Source organism: Cotesia glomerata, linkage group LG8, assembly GCF_020080835.1.
Source record: "Cotesia glomerata isolate CgM1 linkage group LG8, MPM_Cglom_v2.3, whole genome shotgun sequence".
In the NCBI taxonomy this organism is placed as follows: Eukaryota; Metazoa; Arthropoda; class Insecta; order Hymenoptera; family Braconidae; genus Cotesia; species Cotesia glomerata.
The window spans coordinates 579482-602077 of record NC_058165.1 but is presented as its reverse complement, the minus strand read 5'-3'; the positions used below and the strand labels follow the sequence as shown (position 1 = coordinate 602077).

General features: G+C 29.0%; 1 protein-coding gene across 3 annotated transcripts in view; it reads left to right on the top strand.

Moving 5' to 3' along the window:
• Positions 1 to 22596, top strand: part of LOC123270478 — a 57359-nt gene that overhangs the window by 23339 nt on the left and 11424 nt on the right. Inside the window, exon 1 of one of the 3 annotated variants that reach the window (XM_044736553.1) lies at positions 1416 to 2066. The exons of 1 other annotated variant lie outside the window; for it this stretch is intronic. In XM_044736553.1, the coding sequence (XP_044592488.1) occupies positions 2047 to 2066 (20 nt within the window). In that variant the 5' untranslated portion in view covers positions 1416 to 2046. Of the gene's footprint in view, positions 1 to 1415; positions 2067 to 21754; positions 21784 to 22596 lie in introns of those variants that run through there. One more of the 3 variants, XM_044736556.1, reaches the window with a different exon arrangement.

The following is a 22596-nucleotide window of genomic DNA, read 5'->3' as shown; positions in this document are numbered from 1 at the left end:
TTCAGCTTAGCACTCCTCAATCATCTCCATCGAACCATCCCTCAAAATACATTAAATCAAGGTGGTGTAACATTAGTTCTGACACTTGTAATCATCTTTTAAATTATAACTACTCAAAGTTAAGTGGCTCATTTATCTAAAAAAAAAAAATTTATCATTACATGGTCACATTTTATCACTAATAACATCTTCTTACGTACAACTATTCATAAAAAATGATTACATGCGATCATAAATGGTCACCATATGATCACATGATCATATTTAATCATTAACAATTTATATTTATATATTACTATTGTAAAATAATGATTACATGGTCATATGTGATCACAAATGATCACATGGTCACATATGATCACATTAGATCACTGATAATATATAAATTTATTTAGGAATACTGATCATATATGATCAAAATTTATAATGGTCATATGATTATAAATTGTCATATATGATCACATTTTATCATTGATAACATATATTTACAGAAGAATAATGACCATAGACGGTCATATGATCATAAATGATTATATATGGTTACATGATCATAAATTATCACATAAAATGATCATAATGATCATAAATGGTCACATGATCATAAATAACCATAGATGGTCATATGATCATAAATGATCACACATAGGTACTGATTATAATGACCATAAATGGTCATGTATGGTCACATAATCTTATGATCATGTGACCATACATAAATGATCACATAGATATTGATTATAATGACCATAAATGGTCATAGGATTATAAATGGTCGTATATAGATACTGATTAATGATCATAATGACCATATATGGTCACATAATCATAAATGATCATATATGGTTACATATAAATGCTGATCATAATAATCATAATAGTAACATGATCATAAATGGTCATATATAGTCACATGATCATAAATGATCACATATAGATACTGATCATAATGACCATAAATGGTCATATGATCATAAATGATTATAAATGGTCACATGATCATAAATGATCACATATAGATACTGATTATAATGATCATATATGATCACAAATGGTCACATGATCACAATGATCAAATATGATCATATGATCACATAAAAATTTTCCGGCACGCGTCTTCCAACAGCAACCGTTTAACAGTTCAACTTCCACGCGTGGATAATATCATACACATACCTCGAGGCTTCATATATGTAATTCTCAACATTCACTACACATTCACTACCACCGTAGACCCGCAACATATCTAAGTAAGTAAGTAAGTAAGTAAGTAAGTAAGTGTTAGACAGAGAAACTCGGCTGTGAGTTGTAAGAATCTGAGTAGCGAGTAAAGAAGTGGGGGGCCGTACGTGCCTCGTGCGATACGATACGACGTGAGAGCCATAGAGGGGGATGTAGAGCCAATGAGTGGGGGCTATTCTCTAAGCAGGCACAATCGACGCCCGGCAGGTAAACGAGAACACTAGTGGGGCTGACTCACGCGTATATGTTTCTGCTAGATTTGTTCTGCCGCTGACTTTTTTTATTTTACGAGTGAAAAGTTTGGAAAAAATTTCCCAAATGGATTAGGGGGGTGCAAAAAAAAATTGAAAAAAAAAAAAATTTTTTTTTTTTTTGGTGTTAATTGTGTGTGAAATTATTTTTTTTTTTTTTTTTGAAAATTTTTTTTTTTTTCATGTGAGTTATGGTGGATTAAAGGTGTGACAAATGTATATGTATATTTATATATTGGTATATTTATATATGTGGAGATAGTAATTTATATATTTATATATATATATATATGTATGTAGATATGTATGTGGTTGATATGATAAGTGGAAAATGATCAGTCGGGGGCGGATATGGGTGACGATAATGAAAACAGAAGAGAATTGAAGATTTAAGTTGAAAAAAAAAAAAAAAAAAAAAAATTTTAGGATAATTGATAACAATAAGGATAATTTATCGGTGTGGATGCCGCGGGTCGATTCGTGGATGAGCATTTTGAAAAGCTGAAGAAGGCCAGCCCGACGCAATGCGTCGACGCTGCTGACGCAACGCGCCTGGATGCGTCTCACTTTAAACACGTGAGTTTATTTTTTTTTTTTCCTTTTTGGATCAAAATTTTTTTTTGGGGAAAGCACGATAACTTTTGGAGTTATCTGCCGATTTTGATCCGGTTGGCGGCAATCGACGTTGTTTTTCATCCTTAAGGCTCCTATTGAATTTCAAAAAAATCGGCAAAGTAGTTTTGGAGTTACAGCGAAAAATAACTGGTCAGAAAAAAACTACAAATTTTCTTGATTCAGTATTTTTTGGCGATAACTCAGGAACTAATCAGCCGATTTTGATCGGGTTGGTGGCATTCGACGCGGTTTTTTATTCTAAAGATTCTGATAAATTTTAGAATTAATCGGCCGGATTATAGGGCTTGAAAAAAAATAAAAAACAATTTAAAAAATAACAGAAATTTAAGCTTAGAATAGTTATGTAAAGCAGAAAAAGGGTCGGGGCTTAAATTATTCGCTCCCTGACAGCGAATGCGTGTTTTTTCACCCTCGGACATTCATCCCTCTCCAATTACACCCCTTATTATATTTACGATGTACAAGCGGTATAAAGTGCCTGGGAATTGATGTCAGACAGGCTTAGACCGCGGATTTCTTGCACCCCAGGGAAATTTTTTAAAAACCTCTTCTATGGGTTTACCATTGGGTTTTTTATTATAATTATTTTTATCAATAACTCATTATCAATAATTGATTTTCCCCTTATTTAGTTCTAATACTTTTTTTTTTCGAAATATCTGCGCGGCAAATTATTGCCCGGGAATTGTAAAAAGTAGCGATAACTCCTAAAATATTGAGTTTAGGAAAAATTTATAAGAAATAAAAATTGTAGCTTAAGAAATTTTCTATGAAAAACGTTTTTATACTAGAGGTCTATTCCTAATATTTTAGGAGATATAGTAACTTTACTATTATCAAATTAAAAAATGAAAATTAATTTTCTGCTATAAAAGTAGGGACGACTCCTAAAATATTGGCTTTAGAAAAAATCCATGATACTAGAATTGTAGCTTGGAAAATTTCCTACTCTCTAAACATGAATTAGTGAAAATTTACTTGAATAAGTGAATATTCACTATTTCCAAGTGCCAATCGTACCACTGGTTCGAATCAGTAGTACGATTGGCACTTGGAAATAGTGAATATTCACTTATTCAAGTTAATTTTCACTAATTCATGTTTAGAGAGTACAAAAAACGTTTTTATACTAGGAGTCTATTCCTAATATTTTAGTTACCATCTCCAAAAATTAAAAATTTTCCTCTTTAAATATGAAAATTAAGTTAGCTGTCTAAAAATTTTACCAATTTTTTTTTATTAAAAAAAAAAAAAATTCTTATTTGTAAAACACTTGATAAACCATAAGTGCAATTTTTTAAAAATATTTTCTAGTCCTAATTTAATAAATGAAAAGTAATCAAAAAATTAAAAATTGCTAACTTTAGTATTATTCTTTAAATTACAATTTATTCATTTTTATCCACAAAATCTATTTCCGATCCCTAAAACAGATTACCAAAAATTCCCAGCTGTGAATTTCTACTATTTAATAACCCATAGAAAAAAAAAAAAAATATTTTCACCGTCATCGGCAAAGTAACACAAAGAAAAAAATCAATAAATATTATTTAACGCCGCGTCATTATTGTCCAAATAAATAACTAATATTTTTCCATCTAAATATATATATTTTTATACACCGTGAAACTATTATTCTTTTTTAAGGCAAGGTGATCATAATACAAACGGATTTTCTCACCCGCGGCGTCTCAAATCAGCGAAATACGTTGTAATACTTACCCTCGAAAAAAATCCGTTGTGTAACCCCTTAAATTTATCTTTCTATTTTTATTCCCAGCCCCTTAAAATTTTTTAAAAATTTTTTCCCGTTAAAGGGTTAAAGTAGATACCTTTAAAAGTTTATAAAAATTTTTTGCACTTTAATTTTCCAATTTTTAAAGCTTTTTTAATCAAAAATTCAATTTTCCAAATTTTCCAAATTTTTCGCAAATTAGAAAATTAATTAATTTAAATTGTCTGTAACTTTAAATCTATTTACTTGATTTTCATAAAATTTTAAGGGGACTTAAATAACTACCTTTTGGATATTTTAATAAAATTAAGGGCAATTTGGACCATTAGAACGGAAGTTAAAGCAATAATAAATTTAGCAAGTGGATTTATTATTGTGACTTTTTATCTAAAGTATTTCTTTATCGGAAGATAAAACCGGAATTTATTAATCAGAACAAAAAAAAATAGAAACAAAATTAAGTGGGTAATTATTAGCAATTATAACAATAGTATATTAATAAATAATAAATATAAAAAAAAAAAAAAAAGATTTTATTGATAGTATGATTTTTTTTAACAACAAAGAGATCAATGTCCTGGGAGTCATAAACTTAGATAAGATTGATAAATCATCGGCTGGGATTCTTGCTCTTTAATTTTATTTTTATTTACAAAAATTATTTTTTTTTTTTTTTAAGTATTACTTCCGTGAATATTTTAGGAATTTTTAGGGAGGAAATTTTTAAATATTATTGTTGTTGTTGTTATTGCGGTCGGTGCATGTAATTTTGAAATGAAAGTTGAGTAATAAGAGAAGGTCAGAACTTATGATGATAATGATAATAATAATAAATAATGAGTGTGTTTGTCGGCAGAAACTAATGAAACAGTTTATAAACGACAACTGGTCGTTAATCGAAAATCCATTACTGCTATCTTCGGTGGACGATTTATTTCTTATGTGTATTCATGTTAATATATGTCTTTTAAATCGTTTACATTCTCATCTAATGCAAGTAATGTCATTTATTTGCTCTAGGGAATTTTGGAGAATTTTTATGGAAAATTTTGGAGGGTTTTAGAAGAATTTTAGGGGAATTTTTTTATTAAAAATTTGAGAAATTTTTGAAAAATTTCTATGGGAAATTTTATGAAATTTTTTATGGTGAATTTTTAAATTTTTAGAGAAAATTATTAATGCAATTGATGTCATTTATTTGCTTTAGAGAATTTTTATGGAAAATTTTTGGAAATTTTAGAAGAATTTTATGGAAAATTTTGAGGAATTTTTTTTATTAAAAATTTGGGAAATTTTTAAAAAACTTCTATAGAAAATTTTATGAAATTTTTTATGAGTTATTATAGTGAATTTTAAGAGTTATATGGAAAATTATTAATACAGTTGATGTTATTTATTTGCTCTAGGGAATTTTTTGAGAATTTTTATGGAAAATTTTGGAGAATTTTAGAATTTTATCGAAAATTTTGAGGAATTTTTTTTATCAAAAATTTGATAAATTTTTTAAAAACTTTGATAGAAAATTTTAAGAAATTTTTGACGAGTTTTTGTGGGGAATTTTTAGATTTTTATAAGGAATTTTAGGAATTTTGAGAAATTTCTCATTAAAAACTATTTTTAAAATTCTTATGGAGAATTTTTAAAAAAACTTAGACAAAATTATGATTAATTCTTATGAAAATTTTTTATGGGGAATTTTGAGAAATTTTATGGTGACTTTTTATTAGATTTTTTCTACTAAATTTTGAGAATTAAAAATTCTTTAAGAATTTTAAGAAATTTCTTGTAAAAACCTTTTTTTACAATTCATAAGGGGAATTTTTAAAAAAATTTAAACATAATTGTGATAAATTCTTATGAAAATTTTTACGAAATTTTTTATGAATTTTGAGAAATTTTACGGTGACTTTTTAGATTTTTATAAAAAATTTTAATGGGGAATTTTAGGAATTTTTTAATATTTTAGAAATTTTGAGAAAATTCTTATAAAAACGTTTTTTTTTTTTTTAATTCTTATGTGGAATTTTAAAAAAATTTTATGATGATTTTGATCAATTATTATAAAAATTTTTAATAAATTTTTTATAAGGAATTTTAAGAATTCTAATAGTGACTTTTTTGAATTTTTATAGAAAATTTTCATAAAGAATTTTAAGAATTTTAAGAAATGTCTTATGGGAAATTTAAATAATTTTTAATGGGAATTTAAAAATGAAATTTAAGAAGAATTATGATAAATTTATATAAAAAATTTTTATGAGGAATTTTGTGAATTTTAATGCGGAATTTTAAGAAATATTAAATATAAAATTAAAAATTAAAAATTTACTGAAATTTAATGGGTAACATAAAAGTGGTCGTCTAGATTTCTATGAAATCAACATAAGCACGTATGATGTATATAAATATATAATTATGTATGTGTTATTGTTGATTTACAATAACACTATCGCAAAACTAAAGACTAAGAGCAAATGTTTGCTTTGTTTCCCACCCCGTTATCCTCCCTACCCTTTTTTGCCGGCTAAGAGTACTATGGTGTATGGTGTATTAACTTTTCTCGCGTTAGTCCCCCCGGATATATTGTACATATATATACATATATACATACATATATGTTTTGCGAATACTACGTAGCGAAAAAGTACTTGGGTCATGATTATTTCTCAAGACGGTTTACTGGCGATACGCTGGGCGTTGAATTACCTTCACGGTTATTTGTCGTACTTCGAACCCTATTACGTCAACGTACTTTATTGTATATAATTATTATTATTATTACTGTTATTATGAGAAAAAAATTTTTAAATTAAATAACAAATAATTACCCGGGAACTGTAAAAATAGCCATAACTCCTAAAATATTGATTTTAGGATAAATTTAAGATACCAAAATTGTAGCTTAGAAAATTTCCTACAAAAAACGTTGTTATACTAGGGGTCTATTCCTAATATTTAAACAGATATAGTAACTTTACTATTATCAAATTAAAAAATGAACAGATATTTTCTATTGACTATAAAAGTAGGGATAACTCCTAAAATATTGAGTTTAGGAAAAATCCATGATACTAGAATTGTAGCTTAGAAAATTTCCTACAAAAAACGTCTTTATACTAGGGGTCCATTCCTAATATTTTAGGAGATATAGTAACTTTACTATTATCAAATTGAAAAATGAAAATTTATTTCTTATTGACTATAAAAATAGGGATAACTCCTAAAATATTGAGTTTAGGAAAAATCCATGATACTAAAATTTTAGCTTAGAAAATTTCCTATAAAAAACGTTATTATACTAGGAGTCTATTCCTAATATTTTAGGAGATATAGTCGCTAAATTAATTGTAAATTTTTCCTAAACGACTAAAAATTTTTCTCACACTTCACCACTTTTCCCGTAAAATTGATCACTTACAAGCTTGGTAACTCATAAAACCTCGCATCAACAAACCCACATCCATAAATACATAAAAATCCGTATAATATTACTGACAAAAAAGTGATAAAAATCTTTCCTTGTAACTTGTAACAGCTTACCAAGTTGCGTTTAAAACGACAGTTTAAAAAAACAGGTATCACCTTGCGATCCAAGATATTTATAATTATTTTATATTAATTTTACCCACACACTCATGATCAAAAAAATATGTATGGTAATGTCGTCACCGTCACATCAGAGCATCAGGATTGTTATCACCCATAAGATCAGACGTTAAATAATAAATTGATCTAAACATGATAGCCGTGACATGACTGATGACAAGCTTGTTTTTTTTTTTATTTTATTTTACCCACCCGGACACAGAACAAAATACAAACTTTATGATTCAACATTAAAACTCCTATGACTTAACTAGATGTCATGTTACCAGTCACCAGTCACAAGATGATATGATGAGTTTTTAATTTAAATACTATGTAGTACACGGCAGCTTACAACCGGCAACAACGTCGACCGGCAACAACTCGTTAACCAAAGATTGATCGATCGATCTTCAAATTTCCCACGCCGGATTCCACGTCGGGTGTTGATCGTCTTCTTAAAGGTGTAACACCGAGAAATTATTATGACAGCAAAAAAAAAACGACCGTTGATTGACTTTTTAATTGAACTTGCTCTTAAGTAGCTTATAATATCTCAAAAGCTACTCGATTAATTCATTCCAAATCTTTAGAATTATTATTTTGGGTGGTAAAGAAGAGATCTATAGAATTTAGAAGCAATCCGAGCATTATTTTCCTTAAAAAAGCTAAAAAAGCCCCAAAAAACGGAAAATTTGTGGATTAAGCCCTTAATTTCAAGGAAGCTTCGAGAAATTAACTTGGAATTCTAGAAGTATGTTATAGAGGGCGTACAAAAGCCACACACAAAAGTAGAACCTAATTTGACGATTAGATCCCGAGAAATCCTCAAAAAACCAAATTTTCGCGGATGTTAGCCTTAGAGCACTTCAGAAGCTGATCTTCTTTTTGGAAACGGCTTTTTCAAAATTCTTGCAATTTAGAGGGTGCTTTCTGGGGGTAGTAAGAAAGGTACAGTTTCAATTTCAAGTCAATCAGATGATTAGTTCCTTAGAAATCGCTAAAAATGCAATTATCAGGGTTTTTAACCATCACCTGGTCACTGACATTCTTTTTGGAAAGTACTTTGCCGATTTTTTGCCAACTTCAGGGGTGCTTCCGAGGACCTCTAAGGAAGCTGTAAATTGAGTTTCAATGTAATCGGCAAAGTAGAACCGAGGAAATTCGTCGTTGATGTGATGAGTCGTAGATATACTAGAAAAATCTATAATCTAGGTAATTTTTCTTTCTTTTTGGGACAAATTCAGGTTGTATGCTTGAGTTATCTTGTAAATATGTTAAAAATGTGAAATTTACAATGCTGCCACCTCAATTTTGAATATAAAGAGGACAAATGGTAGCTTAGTTGTTTATAAAAGGACATAAAAGCTGGGTATGTGTAACAATTCTCTATTATAGAACATTGTACATAGCGTAGATAGCTGTTTACAAATAGCAGCGAACCTCCATAACAAGTGTTCACTAGAACTACTCGAGTTTGACTGGTTTATCTATAGATAGATTGACTATAACTGTAACTATAACTATAACAGGAGTAGTTTTCAGTAGTTGTCTACTGTCTACTGTCTACAGTCTAGTGTCTAGAGTCTAGAGTCTGCCGAATCGCGATAGTTCAAATAAACTTTTCCCCGTTTCCTTTTTCCACCTCCACATTTTCAACCACACTCAGTATGGATAACACTGAGGAGGAAGGAAGAAAAACGAATGAGGAGGAGAAGAAGAAGAAAGAGGAGGAGCTGATCGGACAAACACGCTAGCTTTAGCTGTAAAACCAGGGAAAACTTTATTCCGCTGAGTTGTCAAGGATTTTTGGGTGTTGTTTTGTCACTGGACCATGGATATTGATATAAATTTTTAATATAACTGTCGGGTATTGAACTTTGAATTATATATGTTTTGGGTAAAAAGGTGGGAAGTTTTTAGTTAGTAGTTTAGTTGATGGAAAATTGTGAAGTTGATGGAAAAATCAACTTAATTGATGTAAAAATGAAGTTGATAGAAAATGAAGTTTTTTCATTAATTTTATTTAAATTGATGGACAAAAATCCATTGATGTAAAAAATGAAGTTGATGAAAAATGAACTTTATTGATGTAAAAATGAAGTTAATGGGAAATGAAGTTGGTTGGAATTGATGAAAAAATCCATTGATGTAAAAAAAATTAAGTTGTTAGAAAAACGAATTTCATTTATGTAAAAATGAAGTTTTTACATTAACTCTATTTAAATTAATGGAAAACATCCATTGATGTAAAAAATGAAGTTGGTTAAAATTGAAAAAAAATTAGCTTAATTGATAGAAAAACAAAATGAAGTTGATGGAAAAATGAGCTTTATTGATGTAAAAGTGAAATTGATCGAAAATGAAGTTTCTTTTTATGAAATTGGTTGGAATTGATGGAAAAATCCATTGATGTAAAAAATGAAGTTTTTCCATTATTATATTAAAATTGATGGCAAAAAATCCACTAATGTGAAAAATGAAGTTGATAGAAAAAAAACGAACTTCATTGATGTAAAAAAATGAAGTTGATGGAAAATGAAGTTTTTTTAAAATTAAGTTAGCTAAAATTGATGGAAAAATCCATTGATGTAAAAAATGAAGTTGTTATAAAATGAAGTTTTTCCATTATTATATTAAAATTGATGGCAAAAAATCCACTGATGTGAAAAATGAAGTTGATAGAAAAAAAACGAACTTCATTGATGTAAAAAATGAAGTTGATAAAAAAAGAAATTTTCTACGATAATAATAATAATAAATAAATAAATAAAACTAAAATGACTATTGTTAAAAGGTAATACTAATAATATTACGATGTAAGAAAACGTAGAGTAGGCCGACGTTATACCCGGTATCGACGTGACGTCGACCCTTCAACAATTCATGAGCGAGTTCGTCGTACCTTTAGTGAAAACGCTACAATGCAATCAGCTGGTAACTACCATCTACTCCTCCGACCCTCCTTCCTTCCGAAACGATAGCAAGCCAATTGTTAGTGAAATAGTGGATGGTTATCGATGACATTTGACTTGCTTTTTTTAATATCGATCCACTGGTTAAATTCACTTCCAGGAACTCCCTTTTGTGCTCAATTCTTTCAAATGTTGAGATATTAATCCCCCTACCCTCTCTGCAAATTAAATTTGAAAGTAATAGAATCGATAATTGATAATTGATAAGTAATTCCACGAGCAGGATCGACTAATACCGTGTTATTTCCTCGGGAATAAACAATTAGTGGATAATAAATTTTCCTTAGGCCATAAAACTCTTACTCACTCTCACTCTTATTGGTGTAAGCTTATTCAGTTTCTTCATAGCCCATCATAATAATAAATAACTGACCCAATAATCACAGAGTTAAGAGTTTAATTGAATATTTAGTCGGTATCAAGAAACAAAATTGTATGTTATTATTTAATAATTTAGTCTCATTTCTTTGAATTATTTACGATCGAACGGTTTTTTCATTACGTACTTACCCTCTTTTTTCATCTGACGTGCATATACTCATGCATACTGCACCGCTGAGCAGCTTAATGGTCGAGATAAACGGGTGATATACGGCCAGAATGAGCAAACATGATTATAAAAATCCTTTTTTTTTTTTTTTTTTTTTTTTTTTTGCGGCATTTTCATTGAAGACTAGAATTTTTTGGGACATCATTTTTGGTCAAAATTTTATTGTAGGTCAAAACGCGTTCAAAGGGTGTTATAAGGTGTCTTAAGAAAGACGTATATAAAATTTGAAGTTGATCGAGAGCTTAGTTGAGCCGTGGGAACAAAAAATGTGAGTTTTCTAAGACGGTAATTTGATTTTTGGACTTGTTGAATTTTTGGGGCGGTCAAAATTTTATTGTTGGTCAAAATGCGCTCAAAGGGTGTTATAAGGTGCATTGAGGAGGGTGTAAAATTTGAAGTTGATCTGAAGCTTAGTTTAGCCGTGGGAACCAAAAATGTAAGTAGTTTAAAGGGCAAATTTAAAATTTGGGCTTTTTAATTATTCTGGGGTGGGGGGAGGTGTAAAAATGTTGTTGTAGGTCAAAATGCCTTCAAAGGGTGTTGTAAGGTATCTTGAGGAGAGTGTATACCAAATTTAAAGTCAATTTGAGGGTTAGTTTGGTCATAGGAACCAAAAATGTGAGTTTTTTAAGATGTAAATTTAAGATTTGGGTTTTTTAATTGGTCTGGGTGGGGGGAGGGGGTAAAAAAGTTATTGTAATTTAAAATGCGTTCAAAGGAGGGTAAGAGGGGTCTTAAGGAGGGTGTATATAAAATTTGAAGTTGATCTGAGGGGTAGTTTGGTCATAGGAATTAAAAATGTAACGTCTAAGACGCAAATTTTCTAAAATCGTCCTTTTGTAAAAACTTCCACAAAAAAAAAGGAATTTGTTGAATTCCTCTAATGAAAACAAACTCTGATAATAGGGATCTTTGTTAGTTAATCAAGAGCTTCGGCTAATTCGATTATAATCAATCCCTCGGGGTAAAAAATGAGAGTTTGAAGTAGATATAGATATATGCTTGACACCGGCAATCAATTACTTCCTAAATGCTACATGTCACTGTTCTCCAGTGAATTATCACTTCCGTGACCCATAACCTGCTAATTGTGATGTACTTGTCCGAAGGGTAATTACAGTCGTCGAATATTCAACGTCTCAATTTTTACCCTTACTTTTCATATTTTTCGATAAAAAAATTCTTAATCACTAAAAAATAATTGTAAAAAAGGGTCTATAAATATTTTTACGAGGTCATTTAAAATAAAATAAAATGGAAGCTCTTATTTTGAAGAACCGAGTTTTCATGGATCCTTTTAGTGCAACTTTATCACTGCACATATACATATATAATATATATTTATATAACATACGTATATACGTATGTGTATTTTGTAACACACACCCGGTGGACGTCGTACGGCGAAAACGAAAACGCGCGATAAAACAAAGTTACGATCGTGTCCAGAAGCACCGAGAAAATACCCTAAGGTGCTGGCAAGAATCGATCGATATCACAGATTAATTGCTTTACCGTCACGGCATAATTACTTTTCAGTCATTAAATCAATATTTTTTTTCAACTCAACTCAGAGATTGCTAGTCCAATGAAATTTATTCAAAGATCATCGACCGGGATTATTTTTGATCGAATCATTTTCGAATTTCTATCCACACACGGTCTTGATGAATAGTGTTTAATTGGAGTAGACACGAATGAGTAATAACCACCGAGATGGCTAATCTAGGTTATAAACATGTGTATGAAGGTGATATCAGATATCCTCTATTGCATGTGATATACATAATCTAACCATAACCTCGATTTTTCATCTCACAGCAATCGGAGAGACATTACTTTCTTAATTTTTGTTCTTATGTGACTTTATATGGTTCATATATGATCATATAAAGTTTGTATATGATCAGAAATGATCTTATGTGATCCATTTTGGTTCACATATGGTCATATATGGCCAATAGTGATCATATATGACTCATATATGACAAAATATGGTTTGTATATGATCTATATGGTTCATTTTAGTTCACATATGGTCATATATAGCCAATAGTGATCATATATGACTCACATATGGTCATATAGGACAATATATAGTTCATAATTAATCTATATGGTTCATTTTGGTTTATATATGATGATATATAGTTCGTATATGATCTATATGCTCAATTTTAGATCACATATGGTCATATATGGCCAATAGTGGTCATATATGACTCATAATGATCATATATGACGATATTTAGTTCGTATATGATATATATGGTCATACACTGCCTATAGTGATCATATATGGCTCACATATGGTCATATAGGACAATATATACTTCATATATGGTTCATATATGATTATATATGAGGATATATGGTTCGTATATGATCTATATGGTCAATTTTGGATCACATATCGTCATATATGGCCAATATTGATCATATATGACGATATTTGGTTCGCATATGATCTATATGGTAATTTATGGCCTTTAGTTGATTTAACTACCGAAAAAAACGAAATCTTACGTCACTGAGTTATCGATGACTTACAAAAATCATATGTTTGCGATGACCGTTAAAATTCCCACGTTACAATCGAAATACAAAGATTGTTTATTTAATCCTCATCCTATCTATTTACCGGATTCTCTTTGTTTAACTCATCACTATTATTATAATTATTATCTAAGCCACACAATAAATAATTTATTTAAAATATATTTATCGTAACTCAACTAGCCTTGGACAAACGATTAATAATATGCACGTCCACGTGTATCTTTCTCTCTCTCTCTCTCTCTCTTAGAGTCAACATATAGACCGCGAATTCCTCGGTGGTTACTAATAGGTACAAATAACAAATAACGCCAACAATTATTAGAATAAACACCGCAGTAGGCAAACTAATCATCTTAATCACCTTGTGCTAATTCCCGATCTGACGTCTTAAAAAAAAAATAATCCTCCCCCTTTTGGTCCACGTATCCCGCTAATTATCCGGCTATTTGTTTCTTACGGATACGTTACGGTTAATAAATTTATTTGTTAATTAATTAAATTTTATATTTTATCAAGGGTGGGCAAAAATCACCGACCGAATTAATATTACCGCGGTTAATTAGCGCAAGCATGAGGTTTCATGCATGAATAATTATCAGCGGTTCCTGTGGTCGCCGATTCACCTTCATAGTCATTTTAATAACAAGGTTTATACTTTTGCAACCGTTATTTGTGTTAATTAACTGCTTTAATATACGGATGATTATTTAAAGACTAATTTGCACTTACATTTTTGGTTACTATGACCAAGCTACCCCTCAGATCAACTTCAAATTTTATATACACCCTCCTTGAGACCCCTCCTACCCTCCTTTGAACGCATTTTAGTTTATAATAACATTTTTACCCCCTCCCCCCGACCCAGAACAATTAAAAAACCCAAATCTTAAATTTACCTCTTCAAAAACTCACATTTTTGGTTCCTATGACCAAACTACCCCTCAGATTGACTTCAAATTTGGTATACACTCTCCTCAAGATACCTTACAACACCCTTTGAAGGCATTTTGACCTACAACAACATTTTTACACCTCCCCCCACCCCAGAATAATTAAAAAGCTCAAATTTTAAATTTGCCCTTTAAACTACTTACATTTTTGGTTCCCACGGCTAAACTAAGCTTCAGATGAACTTCAAATTTTATATACACTCTCTTCAAAACACTTTTCATCACCCTTTGAGCGCATTTTGACCTACAATAAAATTTTGACCTCCCCAAAAATTTAACAAGTCCAAAAATCAAATTTTTGTCTTATATAACTTACATTTTTGGTTCCTATGACCAAACTACCCATCAGATCAGAATTTGCGTCTTAAACCATTTACATTTTTGATTTCCAAAATACAACTAAGCTTCAGATCAACTTCAAATTTTATATACACCCTCCTCAAGACACCTTACAACACCTTTTGAGCGCGTTCTGACCTACAATGAAATTTTGACCGCCCCAAAAAATCAAAATCTCAAATTTTTGTTATAAAAAACTCACATTTTTTTTTCCTGCGGCTAAACTAAGCTTCAGATCAACTTCAAATTTAGCGTGAAATTTTTCTAAGACCCTCCCCACCCTCCGTAAGCTCCAATAAAAATATCTCACCCTGATTCACGCTATCGTTTAACCCTTAGAGTTTTCCAAGCAATTTACCCCCGAAAACAAATTTCCACAACGCCTTTGTCTAGACTTCCAATTAATGCTCCCGGAAATGACGGAAAGACGTGACTCAGAAATTAGTCATACGAAATCCGATGTCGAAACCACACAAAATCCCAAAGTAGTCTCTGTCTGCAATATTATTATCATTATAATTATAATTATAATGATTATTCAGGGAGAGGCTTTGGATAAACTCGAGACTAAACAAGATTCCTGGCAGACATCGAACCCATGGCCAAAAATAAACAAAATCGATACCAATTGATTCAACATTTTTATTTATTTTTTTTTTTTTTGTTCTTGAGAACCTTTTTTATCCTCACCCGGTGAACCCGCTTCGGAGTATTGATTCCTAATTCATACCCAAAATAATAATAATCATAATAATTCCAATAATCTGAATAAAAAAAATTCATTGACCCAAATAAGGGCTTATCTTTTATCGTAACTTATCAGTTTGCTTTACTTTTTACGCGTCAATCTTATTGATTAACTCGCTGTAGGTTTAGTTTTTATTGCTGATAACTATTTTTTTCGATATCACAAGCCGTATCTCATATAAATAGGCGTCATGGGAGGTCATTGGAAAGGGAATTTTATTTTTTATAACTTATAATTCATTAAAAATTTCTATAGAGTCGATAGTTATTGAGTTATCACGACTTTTATAAGTAGTAGAGTAAAAAAAAAATTTCAGTTTTTTTCTTATTTTTGCGATAACTAAGCCAATTATCATGATTATTTCGTTATCATTAAACCATTAGAAAAAAAATTTTATTTTCTAAAAATTTTTTCCTATTGAATTTTGATAACTGTAATAGTTATCGAGTTATCGGCACTTTTATGAGTATAAAAATGTAAAAAACCGCTAAAATGACAGTTTTTCTCTAATTTTCACGATAACTCGGCAAATTATCATGATAACTCCATTATTTTGGTGCTATTATAAAGAAAATTTTGTTTTCTACAAATTTATTCCTATTGAATTTTGATAACACTAATAGTTATTGAGTTATCAGCAGTTTTGTAAGTGAGAAAATGTAAAAAACTGGTAAAGTGCCAGTTTTTCTCAAATTTTCGCGATAACTCGACTAATTATCATGATGACTCAATGATCATTAAGCTATTAGAAAGATAATTTAATTTTCTATTAATTTTATATCATTAAATTTCGATAATACTAATAGTTATCGAGTTATCGGCACTTTTTTAAGTGGGAAAATGTAAAAAACTACGAAAATGCCAGTTTCTTTCTAATTTTCGCGATAATTCCACTAATTATCGTGATAACTCAATGATTATTAAGCTATTAGGAAGAAAATTTAATTTTCTATCAATATTATCTTATTGAATTTCGATAACACTAATAGTTATCGAGTTATCAGCACTTTAATGAATAGAAAAATGTAAAAAACAGCTAAAATTGCCGTTTTTTTTCAAAATTTTGTGATAACTCAGCTAATTATCATGATAACTCCATTATTTTAGTGCTATTAGAAAGAAAATTTTTTTTTCTACAAATTTTTTCCTATTAAATTTTGATAACACGAATAGTTATCGAGTTATCGGCACTTTTATAAGTAGAAAAATGTAAAAAACTTCTAAAATTCCAGTTATTCTCAAATTTTTGCGATAACTCGCTCAATTTTCATGATAACTCTATTTATTATTAGTGTATTAGGAAGAAAATTTAATTTTCTACAAATGATAACACTTATAGTTATCAAGTTATCACAATTACAAGAAACAATTTATTTAATAATGAAATTATCCCGCGAGTTAATGAATAAAATAGCGTAATGACCTAAATTAACATGCAACATGACACATGCATTACATCGTGACTGACACATCAGGACGTTAATTAGGCCACCGGTGATTTTGGTGACTAATTTCACCAAAACTATTAACAAAATAATAAAATATAATTAATGTGACAAATAAAAAAAGAAAAAAAATGAGTCATTGCTAATTAGATAAATAATAATTTTAAAAAAGTACTTTATCTTTGATAATTTAAGTCGGCGACAGGTTTCGATTGACGACAACTTGATGAGGCGCCTCGTCTCGACACTCATCTTCAGACTATTAAAAACTAATAAATAAAGTTACTGAACAAAATTATTATTTTATTTCACAATAACTTACGCATTCAATCTAAACAATTATTATCTAATGAATTATTTATTTATTTTATTCACATTTTGTGGCCGTTTTTTTATCTTACTCCCACCGCGGTCAAGGGCTTTAGATTCTCCATTCAATTCCCATTTCAATAAACTATTTATAGAGTCGATTTATTTAATATACTTTTTAAAAATAATAAAGTTTAGTTTTAGTTTTAAAAATTTATTATTTATTTATTTTAATTTTAAATTAATGTAACGTTTTAAATATTGAGTTTATGGAAATTTTATAAGAAACATAAATGATAGGAAATTTAATTCCCTTTTCAATGATGCTACTTTTAATTCAATTATCATTATTGTTATCCGAATTATCGCGAAAATTAGAAAAAAAAACTGAAATTTTAGCAGTTTTTTGCATTTTTCTACTTATAAAAATGCTGATAACGTGATAACTATAAGTGTTATCAAAATTCAATGAACAAAAGTTGTAGGAAATTAAACTTCCTTCCTATTCGTACTAGAATAATGGAGTTATCATGATAACTAGCTGAGTTATCACGAAAATTTGAGAAAAACAGGCATTTTAGCAATTTTTTACATTTTTTCACTTATAAAAGTGCCGATAACTCGATAACTATTAGTGTTATCGAAATTTAATGAAATAAAATCGATAGAAAATTAAATTTTCTTCCTAATAGCTCAATGATCATTGAGTTATCATTATAATTAGCCAAGTTATCCTGAAAATTTGAGTAAAACTGCAATTTCAGCAGTTTTTTGCATTTTTTCACTTAAAAAAGTGCCGATAACTCGATAACTATTAATGTTATCAAAATTCAATAAATGAAAGTTGTAGAAAATTAAATTTCCCTCTTTCTAATACTAAAATAATGGAGTTATCTTGATAACTAGCTGAGTTATCACAAAAATTAGAGAAAAACTGGCAATTTAGCAGGTTCTTATTCATCCTGCAACTTAAAAAATCGGTGATAACGCGATAACTATTGGCCTTATAAAATTAAAAAAAGAAATAAAACTAGTAAAAAATTAAATTTACTTTCTAACGATCTAATAAATGTCAAATTATCGAAAAATCTCGTGATAAAAGCTAGAATCCTAAAAAAAGAAACATTTGAGCGTAAAAAATTCCATAACTAGTACGTGATCGTTTAAAAACAATGTAATCTCACGTTTCTCGATAACTCTGTCCAGTACTTATTACCAGGCGAATTTGTGGTAGCCGAGTACAAGTAGGTATGAAGAAAAAAAAATTGGTTTATTTAGAGGTAGACTTAAAAATATCAAGTGAACCCGCAGGATCTAATGGGCTTGCTCTCTCGAGGTTTTATTTCTAAGAGGTTTTAATGTCGTCGAACCCGTAATCCCCAGTTTGCTTACCAAAAAATAGAGCACTACATAGACACTTATCATGTATCATGTGTATTATGTATAATGTTAACACTGGACTGAACTGGACTGACTGGACTAGGAACACAACTAAAATATAATCCAGACAGATGATTCATCGGCGGCCTTTTAATCTCATCTTTCACTCTCTTCGTCATGTTATACTGAGTATCGTTTTTACTGGATTTTGATTTTCAGCTTTATGCTAGACTGAGAACGAGAGTGAGAGTCAGATTGATGGAATAAGAAAATTTATCCAATATCCATTACGGATTATCCGATAAAAGGAGCAAAATAACTGACGGGATCAAAATTATCGTAGTTTCATGTTGTTTTTTCCGATAACTCAGGTTATTATATGAATAATTGAAGTGCTTATGGCATTAATCTGAAGGAAATTTAATTGGCTACAATTATTGTATCATTAAATTTTTATAAAACTGATAGTTATCGAGTTATTAGCTCTTTTTTAAGTGAAAAAATGCAAAAAACTGCTAAAATTACAGTTTTTTCAAATTTTCGCGATAACTCAGCTAGTTATCATGATAACTTCATTATTTTAGTACTAGTAAGAAGGAAATTTGATTTCCTACAACTTTTTTTTATTGAATTTTGATGATAATAATAATAGTTATCGAGTTATCGGCATTTATATAAGGAGAAAAACGTAAAAAAACAGCTAAAATTGCAGTTTTTTTTTCAAATTTTCACGATAACTCGGCTAATTATCATAATAACTTAATGATCATTAAGTTGTTAGGAAGAAAATTTAATTTTCTATTAATTTTATCTCATTAAATTTTAATAACACTAATAGTTATCGAGTTATCGGCACTTTTATGAGTATAAAAATGTAAAAAACCGCTAAAATGACAGTTTTTCTCTAATTTTCGTGATAACCCGAAAAAAAATGTTTCTATATAATCATATATAATTGTATATAATCATATATGACTATATATGATTATATATGGAATCACATATATAATTATATACAATTATATATAATCATACATGATTATATATGGAATTGTATATACGATTATATATGACTATATATGGAGCAATATACAGCCATGCAGGATTATATATAGTTCCATATACAATTATATATAAGTATATATAACTATATATAATCATACATGATTATATACCGAATTGTATATGAGGTTATATATAATCATATATAATTATGTATGGCTATATATGGAGCAATATAAAACCAAGCAAGATTATATAGTTCCATATATAATTATATATAACCATACATGATTATATATGGAATTGTATATGAGGTCATATATAATCATATATAATTATATATGACTATATATGGAGCAATATACAGCCAAGCAAGATTATATAAAGTTCCGTATATAATTATATATAAGTATATATAATTATATATGCTTATATATAATTAACATATATAAAAATTTTTTTTTGGTAATCACGAAAAGTGTAAAATGATGTTTATAATTACGTTTAAATAATTCTGAAATACAAAATTTGTTACATTTCCTATGAGATGTTTTGGTCTGCTCTACGACTACCTAATAGTAAAATCATTATTTATTTTATTATTTAAATAAGTGTTATATTATAATGAGATTCGGTCAAATAAATAAATTATGAATTATGACTATCCAAATATATTACAAAATCAATTTTTATATTATATTTATGATAAACTCATATGATACATTATGTAGATCATAGAATCATTGTCATCTAAGACAGCAGCACAGCAGACAGAAACTTCAAGACGCACGGAGATCACTAAAGTTAAGCAGCATTAAGCAGGGTTAATAGTTGGATGGGTGACCGCTGGTGTTATAGCCGTAAAATTATAGCTAGGTATTTTTTTTTGCATTATAATTGGTTACAGAGAATTGCGTAGGACCATATTGAATACTATATCCATAAAATTAACCCAAAAATTAATTAGATGTAATAAATATATAATTAAATATTGTTATATGTAATTATATATGATTAGATATGATTATATTTGGCCATTTTTCATATATAATCATATATAACCAATTTATATATAAATATATATAAATATTTTTTCTCGGGAACTCAGCCAATTATCAAGATAACTCCATTATTTGAGTTTTTTTTAAGAAGAAAATTTAATTTTCTATTAATTTTATCTCATTAAATTTTGATAACACTAATAGTTATCGAGTTATCGGCACTTTTATAAGTGAAAAAATGTAAAAAACTCCAAAAATTTCAGTTTTTCTCAAATTTTCGTGATAACTCGCTCAAATATCATGATAACTCTATTATCATTGAACTATTAGAAAGAAAATTGTATTTTATAAAAATTTTTCTTATTAAATTTTGATAACTCTAATAGTTATCGAGTTATCGGCACTTTTATATGTAAAAAAATGTAAAAAACTGCTAAAATGCGTTTTTTATCATTTTCGCGATAACTAAGCTAATTATCATGATAACTCTCTAAATTATAGTACTATAAGAAAGAAAATTTAATTCCTCATATCTTAAAATTTCAATCTGGCGTCCAATATCTAAAAAAATCTTAAAAATTCCCTTTTAACCCACTATACACGAGTGGAGACACGAGTGTAGTCGCGACTTTAAGGAAAAAACTGTCGCGTGGCGACTTTATAGTTTAGCATTCGGCCATTCGGACACTTGCCTAGAATTCTGAGGACACTTGATGGTGCCGTCATCTAAATGAAAAAAAACAAAAAATTTTTTTTTTTTTTCAGGAAATCGCGTGAGCAAAAAAATATTTTAAGCTCAAGTGAATCCTACCGCAACAGCAAACCGCAATCCCCACTTGTGCAACCCGTCAATAAAAGTCCCCACGTGTGACACGGGGTGACATAAAACAGTGACCTCATCTCATTCTCTTACCAGCTGATCAGTACGCCCGCGATTTTTCGGGGCGTCGCATCTTTGCTCTTATAATTTTAATTTTAATTTTGTGTTATTTTATTAATTTTTTTTAATTATTTAATTAAAAATTGCCAGTAAAATATTTTATAAAATTTTTCCCCGACAATGTCATGAATTTTAATGGGTGAGTGTTACTCAGTGGATCATAAAAGTGACGCGTGCCGCTTATAGACAAGACAGGAATTTTAAATTCTAATTTTTAGTTGCGTCAAACTTTACGCAATTTTATAAATTTTATAATTTGAATTAATTTATGAGAAAGTTTATTTTATGGTTATGGATTCTGTGAAAATTTCGGAGATAAATTTAGATTTTTTTTTTTTTTAATGGGACTGAAAGGTTGAAAGGCGGGAAAATTTATGGGCAGTTTTAAGTGTGATAACTCTTATGGAGTTTTGTAATAATTTCTTAAGAGAAAATTGAGTAATATAATTGAAATATTTTGATAGAATAATTGTATTTGTGGTAATTAGATTGTTTTTAAAATTCTAGAAAGGAAATTTAATTTCCTATAATCTATTGTTACCTACGAAAGTTATCTAAGACTAATAACTTTTGAGTTATCGGCACTTTTATAAATGGCAAAAATGCCAGTTTTTTATCTTATTTTAGCGATAACTCGGCTAGTTATCATGATAACTCAATGATCATTACGCTATTAGGAAGAATATTTGATTTTCTATCAATTTTATCTCATTAAATTTCGATAACAGTAATCGTTATTGAGTTATCAGCACTTTTGTAGGTGAAAAAATGTAACAAACCGCAAAAATGTAAAAAACCGCCAGTTTTTTTCTAATTTTTGTGATAACTCAGCTAATTATCATGATAACTCTATTTATTATGATTGTATTAAGAAGGAAATTTTGTTTTCTACAAATTTTATTTCTAAGTAAATTTTGATATTAATAGTTATCGAGTTATCGGCACTTTCATA